The 17,011-nt window shown below is 54.1% G+C and overlaps 1 protein-coding gene across 6 annotated transcripts in view; it reads left to right on the top strand.

Moving 5' to 3' along the window:
* Positions 1-11,989, top strand: part of Dpp6 (dipeptidyl peptidase like 6) — an 863,175-nt gene extending 851,186 nt beyond the window's left edge. For all 6 annotated transcript variants that reach the window (XM_004860345.4, XM_004860347.4, XM_004860344.4 and 3 more), the window contains exons 21-26: positions 5,108-5,162; positions 7,381-7,492; positions 7,986-8,044; positions 8,759-8,831; positions 8,929-9,002; positions 10,193-11,989. In XM_004860345.4, the coding sequence (XP_004860402.2) occupies positions 5,108-5,162; positions 7,381-7,492; positions 7,986-8,044; positions 8,759-8,831; positions 8,929-9,002; positions 10,193-10,339 (520 nt within the window). In that variant the 3' untranslated portion in view covers positions 10,340-11,989. The remainder of the gene's footprint in view (positions 1-5,107; positions 5,163-7,380; positions 7,493-7,985; positions 8,045-8,758; positions 8,832-8,928; positions 9,003-10,192) is intronic.
* Positions 11,990-17,011: the final 5,022 nt, after the last annotated feature.

Here is a 17,011-nt window from a genome sequence, read left to right on the forward strand (position 1 = left end):
GTGCCTGGGGTGACGAGAGGGGAGGGGCAGCACACGTGACAGGGTCCATGATGACAACAGCATCCCCACTCTTGATGGGGTACACGTGTGGAGAACACAGAGCCCAGCCAGTGAGACAGGTGCCCCAAAGAATGTGCACGTCAGCAGGTCTTAGCACTGGCCTGGCACTCATGTCTCCTGCCACGTAGAAGAGTTTGTCACTGGCTCTTCAGATCATTGTCTCCCTGTCCATCGAAGACTGAGGGCACATGGCTGCATGTGCCAAATGATTTTAAGTGGATCCAAGAGTGAGCAGCTAAGAGGCCGTCTCTCCATCGGAGTTATGAGCCTGTTGAAGACAGATAGAGCGATACCTTCAAGCCCTGTGTCTTACAGACAGGAGATGCTGTGGGCAGAATCTGGGGGACCCAAGCTGGGGAGGGGATGGCCAAGCCAGCAGCCTGTGGGGGGCACTGTAGGTCCTTTTCTTGCTCCCACCACCTGATCTGACTCCTCCCACTGGGGGGCCCAAGTGGATCCCAGGTACCCTCAAGCTCACCTGTGGCCCTCAGCTCCACGGGTCCCTGAGAGCCCAGGAACACAGGGCAAGAGGCTGCTTCTTTGGCCCACATCAAATCAAAACCCGAGGAGTGGGCCCAGCATGTGTTCAAACACAAGATGGAATCTCTTCTAGAAAACAGTCGTGGGGTCACCTGAATCACAGAAGCTCACAGCACAAGAGCCCAGGACAACTGCTCTTAGGACCATCAGAAATGATGCTGGCACCCAAAGGTCTCTTGCCAGAGAACCCTTGAGGAAGCTCCCTTAGGAAATGTTCCTTCTGAAAGGAGCAGTAGCAGTTTTAGCGGAAGGTTAAATGTGGTGAGACCAGAAATCACACCCATGCCCCACACCTCCCTAACCTGTCAAATCCTCCATCTCCCTCACCTTGCCCTTTCCCCTGGCCCCCCCAGGATCCCACTCCCCATCACTGGGGACCACGCAGAGGCCCCTGTGCCAGAAAAGAGGGGAGTGATGTAGGCCTATGGGGTGGCCCAGGGGGACCGCTCAGACCTGCAGCACAGTCCTCAGAACTGAACAAGCCAGTTTCCAGGAGGGGTCTGGGGCCAGGATCTTTTTTTTTTTTTTTTTTGGTACCAGGGATCAAACTCGGGACCTTGTGCTTGCAAGGCAGGCGGCGGCAGTGGCACCACTGAACTAAATCCCCAGCCCTGGGGCCAGGATCTTTAAGGACGAAAGGATAGATAGTTGCCAATAGGAAATGGGGGATTGCACTCTGGAGAGTCTACTGTGAAGGAGGCCAGGGAGCACACAGGCCAGCTTTAGACACCCTGAGACCCGCGGGGTGGATGGGCCAGCCATGGGGGACCAGAGGGAGAGGAAAGGGGGTCGGGGCCGTGGAAGGCAGGAGCGCTAGGTGGGCAGACAGCCTGTGGGAAGTGCAGGGAGGGGACAGCGATCTCACTTCCCTCCCCTGGGCAGGAGCAGCCAGCAGGTATAGAGCACACTGGCCCTTGGGCTGTGCCCTCCCTGGCCCAACGTGAGCAGAAGTGGCACTCTATCCCCTTCCAACCCACCTCTGCCCACCCTGGGTCCCCATGTCCCATAGCTCCAGTGCCACCTCAGACTCATGATGCCACCAGGAGGCTGCAGGTATCAGGCCCCTGGAAGGCGTCTGTCCAGTCATCTGGGCCTCCCTCCCCCTTGGTCTGAGCCTGAGCTCAGCACTCACTGGACAAGATGCCCTGGTCAGCACGGGTCACTGCTTAGTGTCCTCACGCACCCCATCATGAGGAGCACACCCTGCATCAGGCCCAGATCCCCTCACTGGGGGGCCCTCTCCCCTAGGACAGTCATCTATGGCGACTGCCCCATAGGTTAGTGGAAGTACAGTGATGAGATAAGAGGTGTAGTTGACATCGGGAAAAGCAGTGGTGTGGGAGACGGCAGACCCCTCCCGGTGAGGTCATAACCAGGTCTGTGTCCTTTCTCCAGGGTTACAAGGCACAGGTGCCGGGGCAGGGCTGGCCACAGACCCAGGAGCTGGCCCACAGTAAGACAGGAGGTTTTTGAATGTCGGAATGGAGTCCAAAATGCTGGCCCTGTGCTTCAAGTCCCCAACTCACTCCATCCATGGTCTCCACTGCCTGCCACACGGGTCCCTGGCACATGTGTCCTAGATAGACACATGGTCCTGGGGAAAGAGAGTCCTTGCTGGCACGATTGACTGATCTTGACCTAACTGGCTATACCAGAACATACCAGACGTCTCCGGATAGACCTCTGTGTGGAGGGACTAGAGGAAGGGGAAGAAATTCAGGAACTTGAAGAAAGTACTCATGGTGTCCAGATAGGTGGACTCGCCAGCCTGTGACCTACGGGCCTGTGTGTGGGTATGTGTGCATAACCAAGGGTTTGTTTGCAGATGCAGGTGTGCATGACTTAGAGCAGTGATGGCAAACCTTTTGGAGCTTTCGATGGTAACAAATGGCCTACTGAAGCACGTGTGCCATAGGTTCACCATCACTGACCTAGGGTGTGTCTCTGTGTGTAGGTGTCTGTGTCCCCTGTGGCTCCCTGGGAGTCCCCCACTGTGGCATTAGTCCAGTCGGCTTTCTGCTGGTCTCTTCCACTCCCAATGAGGCACTGCTGTCTACCCATACCACAGTCTTTACCCTTCTGCTCCAGTGCGACAGAGTGTCCCTGAGCTCAACCTGGAATTTCTGTCACTACTGACCCTTGTTGGGTCTGTGAGTACACATGAGTAGACACACAGTACACACGCACAGCACCCACATGCGTTCAAACACACACCCTGGGTCCTATGCCAATCGTGGAAATATGTCTTATTTTTCACTCATTCATTCCTTCCTATTCCTGGAAATGTTTGAAGTATCATTACTCTGTCCCCATACTTGTTATAAGACTCTGGCTAGATAGGAAATCTAGATGAAAACAGTTTCTATCTAGAACTCCCTGGAACTACGGTCTGTGCTGGACAAGAAAACTGCATCCTTGTATTTGCTGAGGACAGAGGCTTCTGGGAGTCAAGATGTCTTGGAGAAACTACTCAATGTTAGTCCCCAAGACCTGCCTGGAGCCCTTCCAAGCAGCAGATACCAGTAAATGGAGGAGGAAAAGGAGGAGGATAGAGGAGAAAGAGGCCACTTCCCTGTTTCCTTGCTTTCCACCAGTCTTCTCAGACAGGACTCACACTTAAACCAAGGCATAAGTGTGCATGGATTGCTGATCAGCAATTTGTGCACTCAGAATAACCTGGGGAAATCCATTATATTAATACAAGCAATGGTACCGTGAGGATGCAAAAGTCACTGGTACTTTTACGTACACAGAAGTCAAAGGAGTAGCTGCCCGTGGGCGTTGCTACTCCATGCTGGGACACCACCACCACCCCGAACCTGTGTCTCTGTCCTCTGACAGCAACAGCAGTGCTGTCCTGAATGTGAAGGCTGCCAGGTCCTGGGGCAGGCACCCTGGGCCAGCTTCAAGCTTCACATCCCATCTGTCTGGGAAGGGGACACATGGTAGACGGGCTCCCCACAGAAGACAGAACACAGGAAGGAGGAACTGGAAAGGAACCCCAAGTAGTGGAAGGAGACAGGATTGACAGAGTGGGTGGAGGGCAAGAGGCTCTGTGGTGAGGGTTAGGGTCAGGCTTAAGGTCAGCATCAAAATTAGGGTTAGGGTTACATTAGGGTTACAGTTAGGGGTTAGAGTTGGATTAAAGTTAGGGTTAAGGTTGCATTAGGGTTAGGACTGGGGTTTGGGATTTAGGGTAAGGATTAGGGTTGCGTTAGGATTAGGTTAGGGTTAAATTTGGGTTAAGGTTTGGTTAGGGTTAGTGTTTTAGTTATTTTTCTCATTGCTGTCACAAAATATCCAACAACCACATGTTAAAAGAGGAAAGGTTTATTTCAGCTCACAGTTTGTAGAGGTTTCAGTCCATCATCAGCTGACTCCAAGGCAGGGCAGCATGACACAGAGACATGGCAAAGGAGAAACAGTGCATGGCAAAGCAGACATGAAGCACAAGCAGCAGCAGCTAGCAGCAAGTAGCCAGCTTGCCTTCTTTCTTTTCCCTTTTATTCCAGCTGCTACAAGCCTTTTTTCTGGGGCTTCTGTATTCAATAAATCCATTCAACTATACCCAGAACTATACTAATTAAAATCAGTGGGCTAATTGAGCACCATATACCCTTAATCCCAGTATCACACACCCTAGATCCAGCCAGCTCCAAAAAGCCCCACCTATGAGCACATAAGGCTTTGGGGGACTTCTAGGTACAAGCCATAACAGTTAGGGCTGAGAGTTTAGAGTTCAGATAGGGGTTAGGGTTGGATTGTGTTAGAATGAGAGTTACTTTGGGTTAGGGTTAGAGGTTTGGGGTTAAGGTCAGGGGCAACGGCAGTCTTAGGGTCAGGAGCACATTTCAGAAAGCAGTTGGTTTTCACTGAGCATCTGCCAGCCGGTGGCAGGACTGCTGCAGAGTCAGCATCCAGTCACTATGGGGACACGGGGGACCACCATGAGGATTACATGGACATTGTGTGGAGGAAGATACCAGACCCCAGCAACATCTGCCTGGACACTAGGATAGTCACTCCCACAGGCAGAGCCAGGAAAGGGAACTCCTGGACACTGTGTCTGTAGCCAACTAGGACGAGACAGGGATCTCCACCAGGACCTGGGACAAGGACACCATGGGGGATGAGCTCTGCAGTTGGCTGGCCCAGAACCAGAGCCCCTCTGGCTGCTGCTGGCCCAGGAGGACCACCCCACAGCCCGTATGCCTGTGAGTCACATCTCTAAGTGGGTGGTCCAAGGGGCAGGTCTGCAGTGGTGGCCCTGTGTTCTGGGGGTGCTGTGTCTGCCCAGGAGTCTCACAGAGGGGCTGCAGGTTGCTCTGAGTCTGGAAACATGCTGGGCACTGAATAAGCAATGGGCAGTTGTGTCAGCACCCCAAGACTCCTCTGTCATAAAGAACAGTTCTTGTGCCTGAAATGATTGGGGGTGGAGCGGCAGGCTTGGGGACACAAATTCCCACCACAAAGGGCCCTGACCCTTCCTGTCCTCCTTGGCCTACAGGACAATGCTGAAAGAGCAGTACATTGACAAGACTCGGGTGGCTGTGTTTGGACAGGTGAGTCTCACTGTCCTCTTCTAGAGGCCTCTCTGTGCAGGAGCAAGGGGCTGTATCCTAGTAGGGCTCCTTCTGCTTCACTGGGAAGTCTCATTTGTGGTCGGGGGTATGAGTCCTTCCCTTTTATAGGGAACAGGGAAGGGGACATTGCCAGAACCTCTGCCATGGGTCCTGGCCTCCTGTGAGCCACTACAGCACAAGGGTAATTAAAGAATAAGATAGAAATGAGACTTAGAGTGAAGAAGCTGAGTCTTGGGGCATGATCAGTGCTGCTGATGGCAGCAAAGACAAAGGCTCCCAAGTGCATCCAGTATTTATCAAATACAATTGTGGGGAGGAATAGGGAGCCAGATATGCTTTGAAGGCATCTAATGAAACACTGTCAAATACCTGGCATGATGGTACCAGACAGGGCTATTGGGGAGAAAGCACTGATTATCTTGCTTGGATAGCATAAACTGGTACTGGAACTGAGTGCAATTATCAAGCAACCCATCGGGTCAGTGAGAAGCCATAATTCACAGGAAAGGATTTTAATTGGGGTCATGCTGACCTCAGCTGCACGTAACTCAGCACAGCCCTGCCACTTCACAGACCAGGGCCTAGGTTTCTGTAGAAGTCATTGAGGGAGAGGCAATACTTGTCCAGTCCACCACCTGACATGCACATTTGAGTCACAGAGAGCTTCCTTATGACTCCTGATATGAAACAATATAGCTGAATTATGGAACCCAAGAAGCAGGTGCCATTCATAGCCTGCTAGTACTGGGCAGGGATGTCTCCTACAATTTTTTTTTTTTTTTTTTTTTTGGTCCTGGGGATTGAACCTAGGGCCTTTGAACTAAATTACATCCCCAGCTTTATTTTACTTTTTACTTTGAGACAGAGTCTAAGTTGCTAAATTACCCAGGCTAGGCTCACTTGTGATCCTGCTGCAGGGTGTGGTGGCCCACACCTGAAATTTCAGCACTTCAGAGACTGAGGCAGGAGGATCACTGCAAGTTCAAGTCTAGCCAGAACTACATAGTGAGACCATCTCAAAAACAAAAAAAAATTACAAAAAAAAAAAATAGGGCTGCAGATTTAGCTTAGTGTTTCCATTGCTTGCCTCGCAAGTGCAAGGTCCCAAGTTCAATCCTCAGTACCAAAAAACAAACCAACAAACAAAAATCATGACCCTCCTGCCTCAGCCTCCCAGAATTGTCATTCCGTTTTGAAGAACAAGAGGTTGAGGCTCAGTGATTCCAGCGATGGGAACTCTCCTTGGTTTAGCTTACTTATCTCTGCTTCTTGATGCTGTATCTGGAGGAGAGGGGAGAGGAACCCTGTGTTTGCTGGAGAAGACTCCACAGTAGTCGTCCTGAGACTCATGCAGCTCTCAAACCCAGAATGGGGAGACAGGCGTCTATCTCTGGCATCTCTGTGTTTGCAGAGAGACCAGGAGGAGGGTGGGTGATTCAGCTACTTCCACCCACCACCCATATGGGGCCTGGCCTGGTGTGGCACAGGCACACAGAGTCACACTCACACATTCATGTATACTCACATCGCATCGTATGCCTGTATACTCACACACATTCACACACTCACACATGTGCACACACATACATGTACACATACACATATACCTGTTCACACATGTGTTCATACATCCATACGTGCCTACATACACAACACGCAACACACTCCTGGAAACACACCTGCCTCAAGCTACCCAGTGCTGTTCCCTGGTTCTCTGCCCCTGCTGCTGGCGACAACAACACCAGGTATGTGCAGAAGATGGTGTAAAGTGGTCTCGGGGATCCACTTGCCAAGGTCAGGCAGCACAGGATTGGAGGACTCAGCCCCTGTGGCAGCGCCAGGCCTGTGCCTGACCTGGATGTGCTGGCCTTGGCCTCCCTCGAATCTGTCTGCGGACAGAGGGTGCTGGAGGACGTATGTGCTGGGCAATGCCCCACAGTGCAGGTGTCCTCTGTCCCTTGGTGCTGTGCCCAGAAGCCGGAGACCTCGCAGCACATGGGATGTAGCTGGAAAGGAGCTTCCCTTGCATTTCTACTTACTGCCCTGGAAGAAACTTTACAGTTACAAAAATACTTAAACACTACACAAAACCATTGCCTAATTCTCTGTTCTTCCCATGTCTGAGGCTGGTTCTGGGTGAGTGCCGGACTTGACTCAGGCTCCAGTCTCCCTTCCTCCCCCTTGTGCTCCTCCCCAGGACTATGGCGGGTACCTGAGCACCTACATCCTCCCTGCCAAGGGGGAGAACCAAGGCCGGATGTTCACCTGTGGCGCGGCTCTCTCTCCCATCACGGACTTTAAGCTCTATGGTAATGGCCACCGGGGACCATGGGCACTGCCCACAGCAGGGCCCCTGTTCCCTTCAGCACCTCTGTCTCCATTCCAGGTGACCCCCTGTTGGGTGCCCCCTGTCCACACTGAACCCCCTGTCAATTGCCCCTGTCCATGCTGAGTCCAAAGCCATGCCCCTCCTAACACCTACAAATCATGTTGAAATGGGGGGGTGTTGTCCCATTTGTTTAGGATTCTAATTAGTGGATTAGTTCAGTTTTGTCTGATTCCAGTGTTGCCGTCCTGATAAAAGCCATCTCCCACTACTAACACATTTGAACGTTACCAGCATTCTATCTGATCACCCACACACCTGAGAAAAGTAGATGATGATGTCTGCTAACGCCAGCATTTGCCATGCAAGCGTCAGGGGCCCCCACACCCTAGTTCTACCCACCAGGGTCTGCATGCTACATCCAGACACAAGGTGTCTTGAGGGCACAAGGTGACCCTCCCTCTGCTTCTGTCCAGCGTCTGCATTTTCTGAGCGGTACCTGGGCCTCCAAGGACTCGACAACAGGGCATATGAGGTACGTGTGGCACAACTGCCATTTGGGGCACTGGGTGACATGGGTCAACCTTCCCCTGTCCCTCTCTCCACCCACTGGCCCCACTCAGCCCAGACACCCGCTTGGCCTGAGCATATGCCTTCCCACCATGAAGGCTAAGACCCCTGGGGACTGCCCCCTCTCTGGGCCACCTGTCCCCATGGCAGGACTCAGGCAAAGGGAGAAAGCTGAAAAAGTCCTGGGCTGGGTGTCTGCCCCTGGCCCAGGAGATGCTGGGTGTTCCTCCGGAGGGCGGGCTACACTGGACAAGAAGCTCCTCTCACCCTCCTGGCCACACTGAGCCATCAGTGACCCAGTGAGAGGTCAGACTGGCCTCCCAACTGTGCACAGAGGACATAGACGCAGGCCAGCAAGACTGTCCTTAAAGCTGAGCCTCCTTTGTAGACAGAAGCCCTGTGTCTGCTCAGGTGCCATTTCCAGGTGAAAGGAGGGTCCTCAGAGGCCAGCTGTCCTCGGAGGAATCCTACTTCTTCCCTTCTCCTCCCAGCCCTTTGGGTACCTGAGAGGATCCTGCATAAGGAAGGGGAAGCTGAGGCTTCTGCTCTCGTCAGGTTTCACTGTGGCACAGAGATCTGTTCTCCCGGGACTGATGCTTCCCCGACACTTCTAGCTGTGTCCACTTCTCCACCATGTCTCCTGCAGCCACTAACCCTGTCCCCTTGCCCACCTGTGCAGATGACCAAGGTGGCCCACCGGGTGTCAGCACTGGAGGGACAGCAGTTCCTGCTCATCCATGCCACTGCGGACGGTGAGGACCAAGCGCCACTGCCATGGGGGAAGGATGCTCCCAGAGGGTCCCATGGTGCTGACAAACACTTGCCTCTTTCTTTTGCTTTTTTCTACAGAAAAAATCCACTTCCAGCACACAGCTGAGCTCATCACACAGCTCATCAAGGGGAAAGCCAACTACAGCTTGCAGGTACAGCCCACACCCCCGTGGTTCCGAGCCTCCTGGCTCTGTGCAGCACCGCTCAGGACTCCTGACACTGTCGGGGCAGCTGTCCTAGTCACTTTCCCATCACAGGGCACAATACCCGACACCTGCAGCTTACAGGAGGAGGAGCTTATTTTGGCTCACCATTTGTAGACGTTTCAGTCTATAGTCAGCAGGTTCCAAGGCTGGGCAGCATGGCAGAGGGCCATGGCCACAGGAAGCAGAGAATGAAGGGAGGAGTCTGAGGGGAGGTAATGCTTCCAGGCCATGCCCCAGTGACCCATCTCTTCTGACCAGACCTTATCTCCCAACAGCAAGTCAGCAGCAATGACCCATAATCCAGTCACCTCCCCAAATTCCAGCCTGTGGCTGCATGAGGCATTGGGCACATATAGATATAAACCACAACAGAGTCCCAGCACCACCCACAACCGTCACGGCCTGGCCAGGCCTCGCTGGCCTCTGCTACTGACTTGATGCCGAAAATTTCTTCCATTTCCCCCTTGCACTCCGGATCCTCTGGTAAAACAGGTATGACCCGATGGCATTGAGGGTCCAAGTGCACAGGAACAGTATTCAGGGGCTAAGTGCTGGCAATAGAATACATCCTCCAAGCCTTGCACTGAGCTCAGACTGTGAGATGAGCCTCTGAGCCACCCTGCCCATGCTCAGCTTCTCAGAGCTCTACAGGAATTGCACCTTATTCTCACAGAACGCTGTGGTCCAGTTCTGCTGGGAGCGACCTCCCACCTGTCACACACACAGCCTGAGGCCCAGGAACATGAGTGTTGTGGGGCCAGGGTGCAAAGTCCCACAACAGAGACTCTGGGTCCGTGCAAATTCTTCCAGTGTAGATCCAGGCAGTGCAGCCAGGATGCAGATTCAGACAGGCAAGACTAGACAGGGAGTGAGGTGCTTTCTAACCTATTCCACCTGTCACCAAGCGCCTTGTGCCCCTTGCAAAGGTGAGGTGCTGGGCAGACTGGCAGCTTTGTAACCAGAGGTTCCGGCCCCTACTGCAGCAGGCAGAGCTTGGGCCAAAGGTCCCTATTTGAAGGCTGAAATGGTTAGGGAGTGGGCCTGGGCTGGTCTAGGCTCCCTCTCTTACATCCACCCTTCCCCTGTGCCCCTGGAGGGTGGACCACAGTGATAACTTCTCACTGCCTTCCTTACAGATATACCCGGACGAAAGCCACTACTTCCACAGCCCCACCCTCAAGCAGCATCTATACCGAACCATCATTAACTTCTTCGTGGAATGCTTCAGGATGCAGGACAAGCCCCTGACAGCCACAGCAAAAGAGGACGAGGAGGAGGACTAACTGCCCGGCAGCCCTAAGCACAGATGGCTCTCTCCACAACAATATGCAAAGCGGAATCTCCTGCCGCTCCCTCTTCCCTCTGAGAGTGGGTGGGGCGGAGGTGCGGACCTTCCCTAGCATGTGTGTCTCAGACTTGGAAGGCAGTTCGGCTTGGGGAGATGTGACCCCACGCAGCCTGGAACCCCCATGCAGCAGCATTGCCTCCTCCTGGCCCCACAGTGACGAGCACATCCCACAGCCCTCCCCAAGGGACACAGCAAAGGACAGAGGCCAGTGAGGGCCACCTTGGAGCCCCAGGAAGCCAGCCCTTGAGTTTAAGCATCCAACCAGTAGCATTAGCCCCTGCCCCTCTGCGTTCAGTGCCACATTCGGGTGCACCGCAACCCCCTTGGACAGCTCTGCTGTGGAAAACAGGATGGGGACACAGAGCCCAGGATTCAGGCAGTGCGTGGTCAGAGCCTGGCCCGCCCCTCCCTGTAATTAGGATATCAACCAAGGGCTGCAGCAAGAAAACAGACCCTTTCTGTATAAAGTACTACTGTAGCTATGCTAATGGTTAGCCATCTAGAATTAATTCATATTTTTCTATGTTTTAACCTGATGAGCATTGTCTATGCTCCTGGGGTTGTTTTGTTGTTCCTCTCTCTCTCTCTCTCTCTCTCTCTCTCTCTGCTTTGTTTTGCTCTGCACCTGCCATTTGTTTGTATAGAGAAATAGGTCTGAAGTCCCTGCTCCCTCCTCCCCATTGTCCTCAGACTTGGTGGTGGCATTTCAAACATTGATGGGGAAACATTCAGTACTATCCAGTAACAGGAAACAAATAAATCCTCTCTCCCACTGAGCTGCATTAGGGTTTGTCTGTAGATCAACATTGTCTGTTCACGTGTCCTTGAAACTGTCCTTTCCTCCTTGATAAGCTGTCAAGTCTTGTCTGATGACATGTGGTTAAAAATCATAAAAAGACAAAGTGTCAGTCCCCCCAGGTGTGCTGAGGAAGCTCTGGTCTCGGTCACAGGAACCCTAAGCAAAGGTTTTGATGCACCATCATGCTCCCCTCTGCACCGGCAGGAAGTGCAACACTGGTCTCTGTCGGCCTTGTAGGATACACACTGACCGGATGTACAGCTGCTGTCCCCCGTGTATATTTCATTTTGTTGTATATAAGAAAGGAATGTGTGTCCAGCGTTTGTGATGTCCCCCCTTGCATGTGGACACCGTGGCTGATCTGGACTCTAGAAGTGCTAGTCTGCAATATATCAATTGCCATCTTTTCCTTTTGGGCTTGGTGACAACCTGATTTCCAGCTTCCAGACCTGCTGGGGGTGTCCTTGGCAACCTGTCTACAGAGAAGTGTCCACGACACTTTATGGTGTCAGGGGTTTTGTTCCATCCATATGAGCTTTGAGCACCAGTTCTGGCCAGGCCCGTGGGAGGAGCTCCATCCCAGGGTGGCTCGGAGATGACTCGCGGCTGTTCATGAGGAGAAGCAGTGTGCTGGCACCAGGACCACTCTGCGCGCTGCCTGGCTGTGCTTTTTCTGTTTCAGGCCCGGACGGGGACACGAGCTCTGGCCCAAGACCTGGTCAGAGGGATGTGGGGATGTGGCATGGTAGCGTCTGTTCATTCATGGAATAAAACATTATTTTACCACTCGGATGACTCTTTTCTTGCTCCTCCACTAGTGAGTTGCCTCCCAGAGTGGGCACGGTGGAGGCACTCGTGGACCCCCCAAAACCGGCACATGGAGAACCTGGTGTGCATGGACCAATACCGGCCAGGACCAATCGGCAGTGTTCAGACCAAGTCAGGCAAAGAAGCAGAAGAGCAGTCATGTTTGAACGGCTGTCAGGGAGGCAGAGCAGGGCCCCAACCCTGAGTGGAAATGGTTGTCCTTGGGGGCCATAGCATTGTCCACAGAAAAATGTCAGAAAATTGCGCTGACTGCTGCAAACACGTCTGCTCACTGTGCTGTGAGCTCAGTGACTCTGATGTAAACACCACCCAGCCTGGAGGCCCAGGGATTGACTGCATAGACACGTCCACATCCCTGAGCAGCTGCCCTGACTCAGCTCTGTCCCGTCAACCCAGCCGGGTTAGCTTTCCTGGCCACCTTTCTCGGTCAGGACTTGAGAGCAGAGGTGAAGTTCTAAACAGCAGAGCCACAGGGGCTGGGACACTGGTCCCCGCCTTTCCCCGGGGTCCTCATGAGCTCCCTGGCCTCCCTGAGGAGGAAGCTGCTCCTGGTGCCCCCTTTCCAACAGGATTCTGTCCTGGACAGGGACTGGAGTTGCAGGCTTTCACAGGAAGGAGTGTTTTCTGCTTTGGAAAGCCCAGAATGGGACACAACCCCCAGATTCCCCCACTTCTTGCTGGGAAGACCCTCTATCCTCCCCAGCTCTAGAACAGCTCTTGGGATACATGGCAGACAGGGGCCCCTCCAGGCTCCCAACTGTGCCTCCTCATCTGTGGCCTGAGCCTCCAGCTTCCCTGTGTGTTCAGGGACCTGGATCCTCTGTCCCCTGTCTGACCATCCCAGGAGCTGCAACCCATGAGAGGCCTGAACACTGCAGTACATCAGGGGCCCCTTGCCTCCTCCCTTGTCCTCCTCAGCCCCTGGGTGGGGTCCTTGGGGTACCTGAGTGGAACTGGAAGGGACCTGGCAAGAGAATGGATGGGCACTCAGGTGATGGCCAGACAGAATGTAAAGCAGGACCCGGACCATGCCCACAGTGGTGGATGCAGGAAGCCGGGCCACACAGCGGCCCAGGCAACAGGACCTAGCAGTATCGACAGCTGTTCTGATTGTCGACTGCCAATCAGACCTGCTGGGAAGCCCCAGGAGCCACCCACCCTGTCCCACTGCCCTGAGGCACCCCCAGCCTCTCTAGGGCCACCGATGCCTCCCTGGCTACCACACAGCTCCATGCCCCGTGCTGCCCGGGTGGCCCTGCTGCATGCCACGATAGCACTGTCCCCTTGCTCTGTAGGGGAGGCAAGATTTGCCTCTGTCTGCCCGGCTTTGCTGGCATCTGAGCCCCACTGCCCAGGCAGCACCACAAATTGGGCAGCCCAGCCCAGGCCTGTTCCTCACGGGACCAAGAGTGGGCAGCTGGCTCAATTTCCCAGGGAGGATGCTCTCCCAGGTTTGCAGGCGGCTGTCGCTCTCTGTGTCCTCACGTGGCAGGTGGGGGAGAGGGATGGGACAGGCAGCAACAGAGACAGAGAGACAAGGAGAGACAGAGAGACACAGAGACAGGCAGAGCAAGAGAGAGAGAAAGAGAAACACAAAGGCAGAAACACACTCTGGTGTCTCTTGTTACACATGGGCTCCACCTCCTGGCCTGGTCTAACCCTGATGTCCCCCCAAGGTACTGACTTTTGGTGGCACACGCACAATCTACAGCAGATGGGCCTTATTTATTTCTCACTGGCACTGCAGAGAGAATCTAGACTCACAGGGGGCCTATTTCTCACATGGAGAACCCTGGGGACAAGGAAGGACAGCACCTCTCAGGGTCTCAGTCACCTATGGACAGGTGGGGCCACCTTCTGGCCTAGGGGTCCTCCTCTGCAAACCTCATGTCTGGAGTGGCCACTCCTGCATGAATCTAGTCACCAGCACCACGCAGCAGGAACCCTGCAGTCCCCACCCCCCAGAAAGCAGCCACGCCCTCCTGCCCTCTGCTCTTCCTCTTTGCTGGGTTCTCCAATGATGGGGCTAGCAGGACCCAGTGGGGCTTGCGCGGAGCCACAGAACCCCTGTTCTGGGAAACAGAGGGCGTGGTGGAGAGGGGACTCTCCCAGGTCCTTTAGGGACTCCTTGGGGACCCAGAGCCACTTTGGCAGCCTGGGCTCCACAACCAGGGTCCTGTGGTTGCAGTGGCTGGAACTGCCCGTGAAGTGCCCTGAGGTGCCACTGACCTGTGCCATGGCAGCAGGAGAGGACCTTGCCCATGGTCCCAGCTCTGCCAGGCCCTGACTCCAGGGTGGAGCATCCTGGAGGCTGAGGTGCTTGATGAAGCTGGCAGGGGCAAGGCATGGGCCAGGCCATCACCACCTCTGAGACTCCGTTTTTTCCTGGAGGTCTGTGAGCCCAGGGAAATGTGGCTCCCTGGATTTCTCTGCCAGTATTCTCTGTGCAAGAGTGGACTTTGCTGTTGTTTTGAGACAAGGTCTCACTATGTAGTCCAGGCTGGCTTCAAACTCACAGAAATCCTCCTGCCTCAGCCTCTTGAGTGCTGAGATTGTGTGTGCCACCATGCACAGCTCTGAGGGCAGTATTTTTAAAATAAATGACAACTATTGTAAATTCATTGACTAGGAGAAAAAAGTGTCCCTACAATGCCTCCAAATTCTGTTTCTGAACATGCGGAGATTTTAGGCACTTTATGGCTTATCAGCAGGTGTGTGATTTTCTAAGCAACCCTGCTCTTGGGTACTTGGTGTCCTCTAAAGGTGAGAATGATCCTTGGCAGAATGTTTACTTTGACTGCCTGAAGGTCCCTTACTGCAGCAACTGAGAGCCAGTGACACTGAGCTGGACTCAGAATATTCGGGGCTGTGCCAGGATCAGCCTCTCGAAATGAAAAGAGAAACAAAGGAAAACCCTTGACCTGTGGGGATGAACCATTCCCCAGGTGCAAATATTCCCATGGTGGCCCATTTCAGATGGGAACTGGCATCGGGCACAGTCCCCTGCCACAGCACTGCAGTCAGCACCCGTCCCCCGCGGCCCTTGGGTAAATAGGGGGCTGCACGCAGGGAGTCTGCTGGAAACCTGGGCCCCACACTCCTGAGGGACCTTTGGTCTGATCACTTCTGCCGAGAGACAAGCCCCTGAGGTCCCACCCTGGGCTTGGCCCTCTGCAGGAGGAACAGGGCTTAGAGGGAGGAGGAATAGGCACCCCAGGCCGGGGCAGGGGGCCAGCAGAGGGACCAGGACAGTGACCGCAGGACAGCGCATCGGGCATCCAGACTCCACAGCAAGCTCGCCTGTGCCTGCTGGCTGCTGGGTCGAGCATAATTCATGGGGCCCCTAAACGTTCAGCACCGCAGCTGCTGGCACTCCAGGCTCGGGGACTTCAGCCACTGGCAGAGTCACATTTTATAAAGTATCAATTACAGCACAGGAGTGGGGGAGCTCCCGCAGCCTGCAGAGGTTAGCAGCCCTCCCTCCCTCTCTCTCTGCCTCCCTTTCCCCTGTACTCTGTCTCTCCCCTCCTCTCTCTCCCTCATGCTCCTTTCCTCTTCCCCAGGTGGGTAGTCTAGGGGTCTGTAGCCCCAGCTGCTGCTGTGATAGAGGGGGAGGCAGGAGCAAGGTCAGTGGATGAAGGAGAGGCAGGCCTTCAGGTCTGGGGACTCTGGTGCGAGATGAGTCCCCTTCTACCACGCACCTGCTGGGTGACCCTACCAAGTCACTCATCTTTCTGACCTTCTGTCACGTTATTTATGAAAATGAGTGCAGGAGTCGCGCGGAAGACGCCAAATCACCCCGCTGCAGACAGGCAGGTCTGCCCATGCCCTATCTAGGTCCTGAGTTGCACAGAAAATGCCGAATCAGCCAGCTGCAGACAGGCAGGTCAGTGCACGCCCTACCGAGGTCCTGAGTCGCGCGGAAGATGCCTAATCACCCCGCTGCAGACAGGCAGGTCTGCGCACACCCTACGGAGGTCCCCAGTCGCACTGAACACACGCCGAATCAGCCCACTGCAGACAGGCAGGTCTGTGCATGCCCTACCGAGGTCCTGAGTCGCGCGGAAGACACCAAATCACCCCGCTGCAGACAGGCAGCCACCTGGTTCCACACTACAAAGATGCAGAGGACACCAGACCACCAGACCAAGGTACTGAGTCCCACTGTTCCCGGCCCAGAGGTAGGGGCTTCTGAGCCATCGTCCCACTGCTCCTGGTCCAGAGGAAGGGGCTTCCCAGTCACCATCCCTCCCGCTGCTCCCAGCCTACAGGAAAGGACTTTTGGGCCACCTTCTGTCCCGCTGCTCCTGGCCCAGAGGAAGGGGCTTCCGGGCCACCATCCCACTGCTCCTGGTCCAGAGGAAGGGGTTTCCCGGCCACCATCCCTCCGGCTGCTCCCAGCCCACAGGAAAGGGCTTTTGGGTCACCATCCCTACCGCTGCTGCTCCCTGCCCCTGTCCCATCTAACCCAGCTCAGAGGAGGTAATCTGTGCAGGCACTAACAGTCCCCCGCCCCAGTGGAAATGAGAAAACACGTAAATAAGTCTCAAAACCAGACTTCCAGATCACCTACAGCAACCCCAAAGGGAAATCAGATGGAACACTCTGATACTCAACCACCTGGACCCACTGAACTGGCAACAAAAGGGGATCTGGAAAAAATGAAATCACAAATAATTTCTCAGATAACAGGAGAAATTGTGCCCCTAGTGCAAGACATCTCTAATAAATCTAGAGAAGAGCTCAGGAACATGATGGAATCCCAACATAAGAAACAAATGGAATCCATAAAACAGATGCAAATAGATTTCCAGGACATGAAAAACTCCATTGAAAGTCTACACAGCAGAATGAGCCAATGTGAGGACAGAATTTCAGATATACAAGATAAGATTGCAATTAGTGACCAGGAAAAGAAAACTTGCTTCAAAATTATAAGGGAACATGAGAAATCAATCCAGCAGCTGCTAGATGATGCAA

The sequence above is a fragment of the Heterocephalus glaber genome, unplaced genomic scaffold (assembly GCF_053883595.1).
Source record: "Heterocephalus glaber isolate CG9 unplaced genomic scaffold, H.glaber_assembly_v1.0 deba00000818, whole genome shotgun sequence".
Taxonomy (NCBI): domain Eukaryota; kingdom Metazoa; phylum Chordata; class Mammalia; order Rodentia; family Bathyergidae; genus Heterocephalus; species Heterocephalus glaber.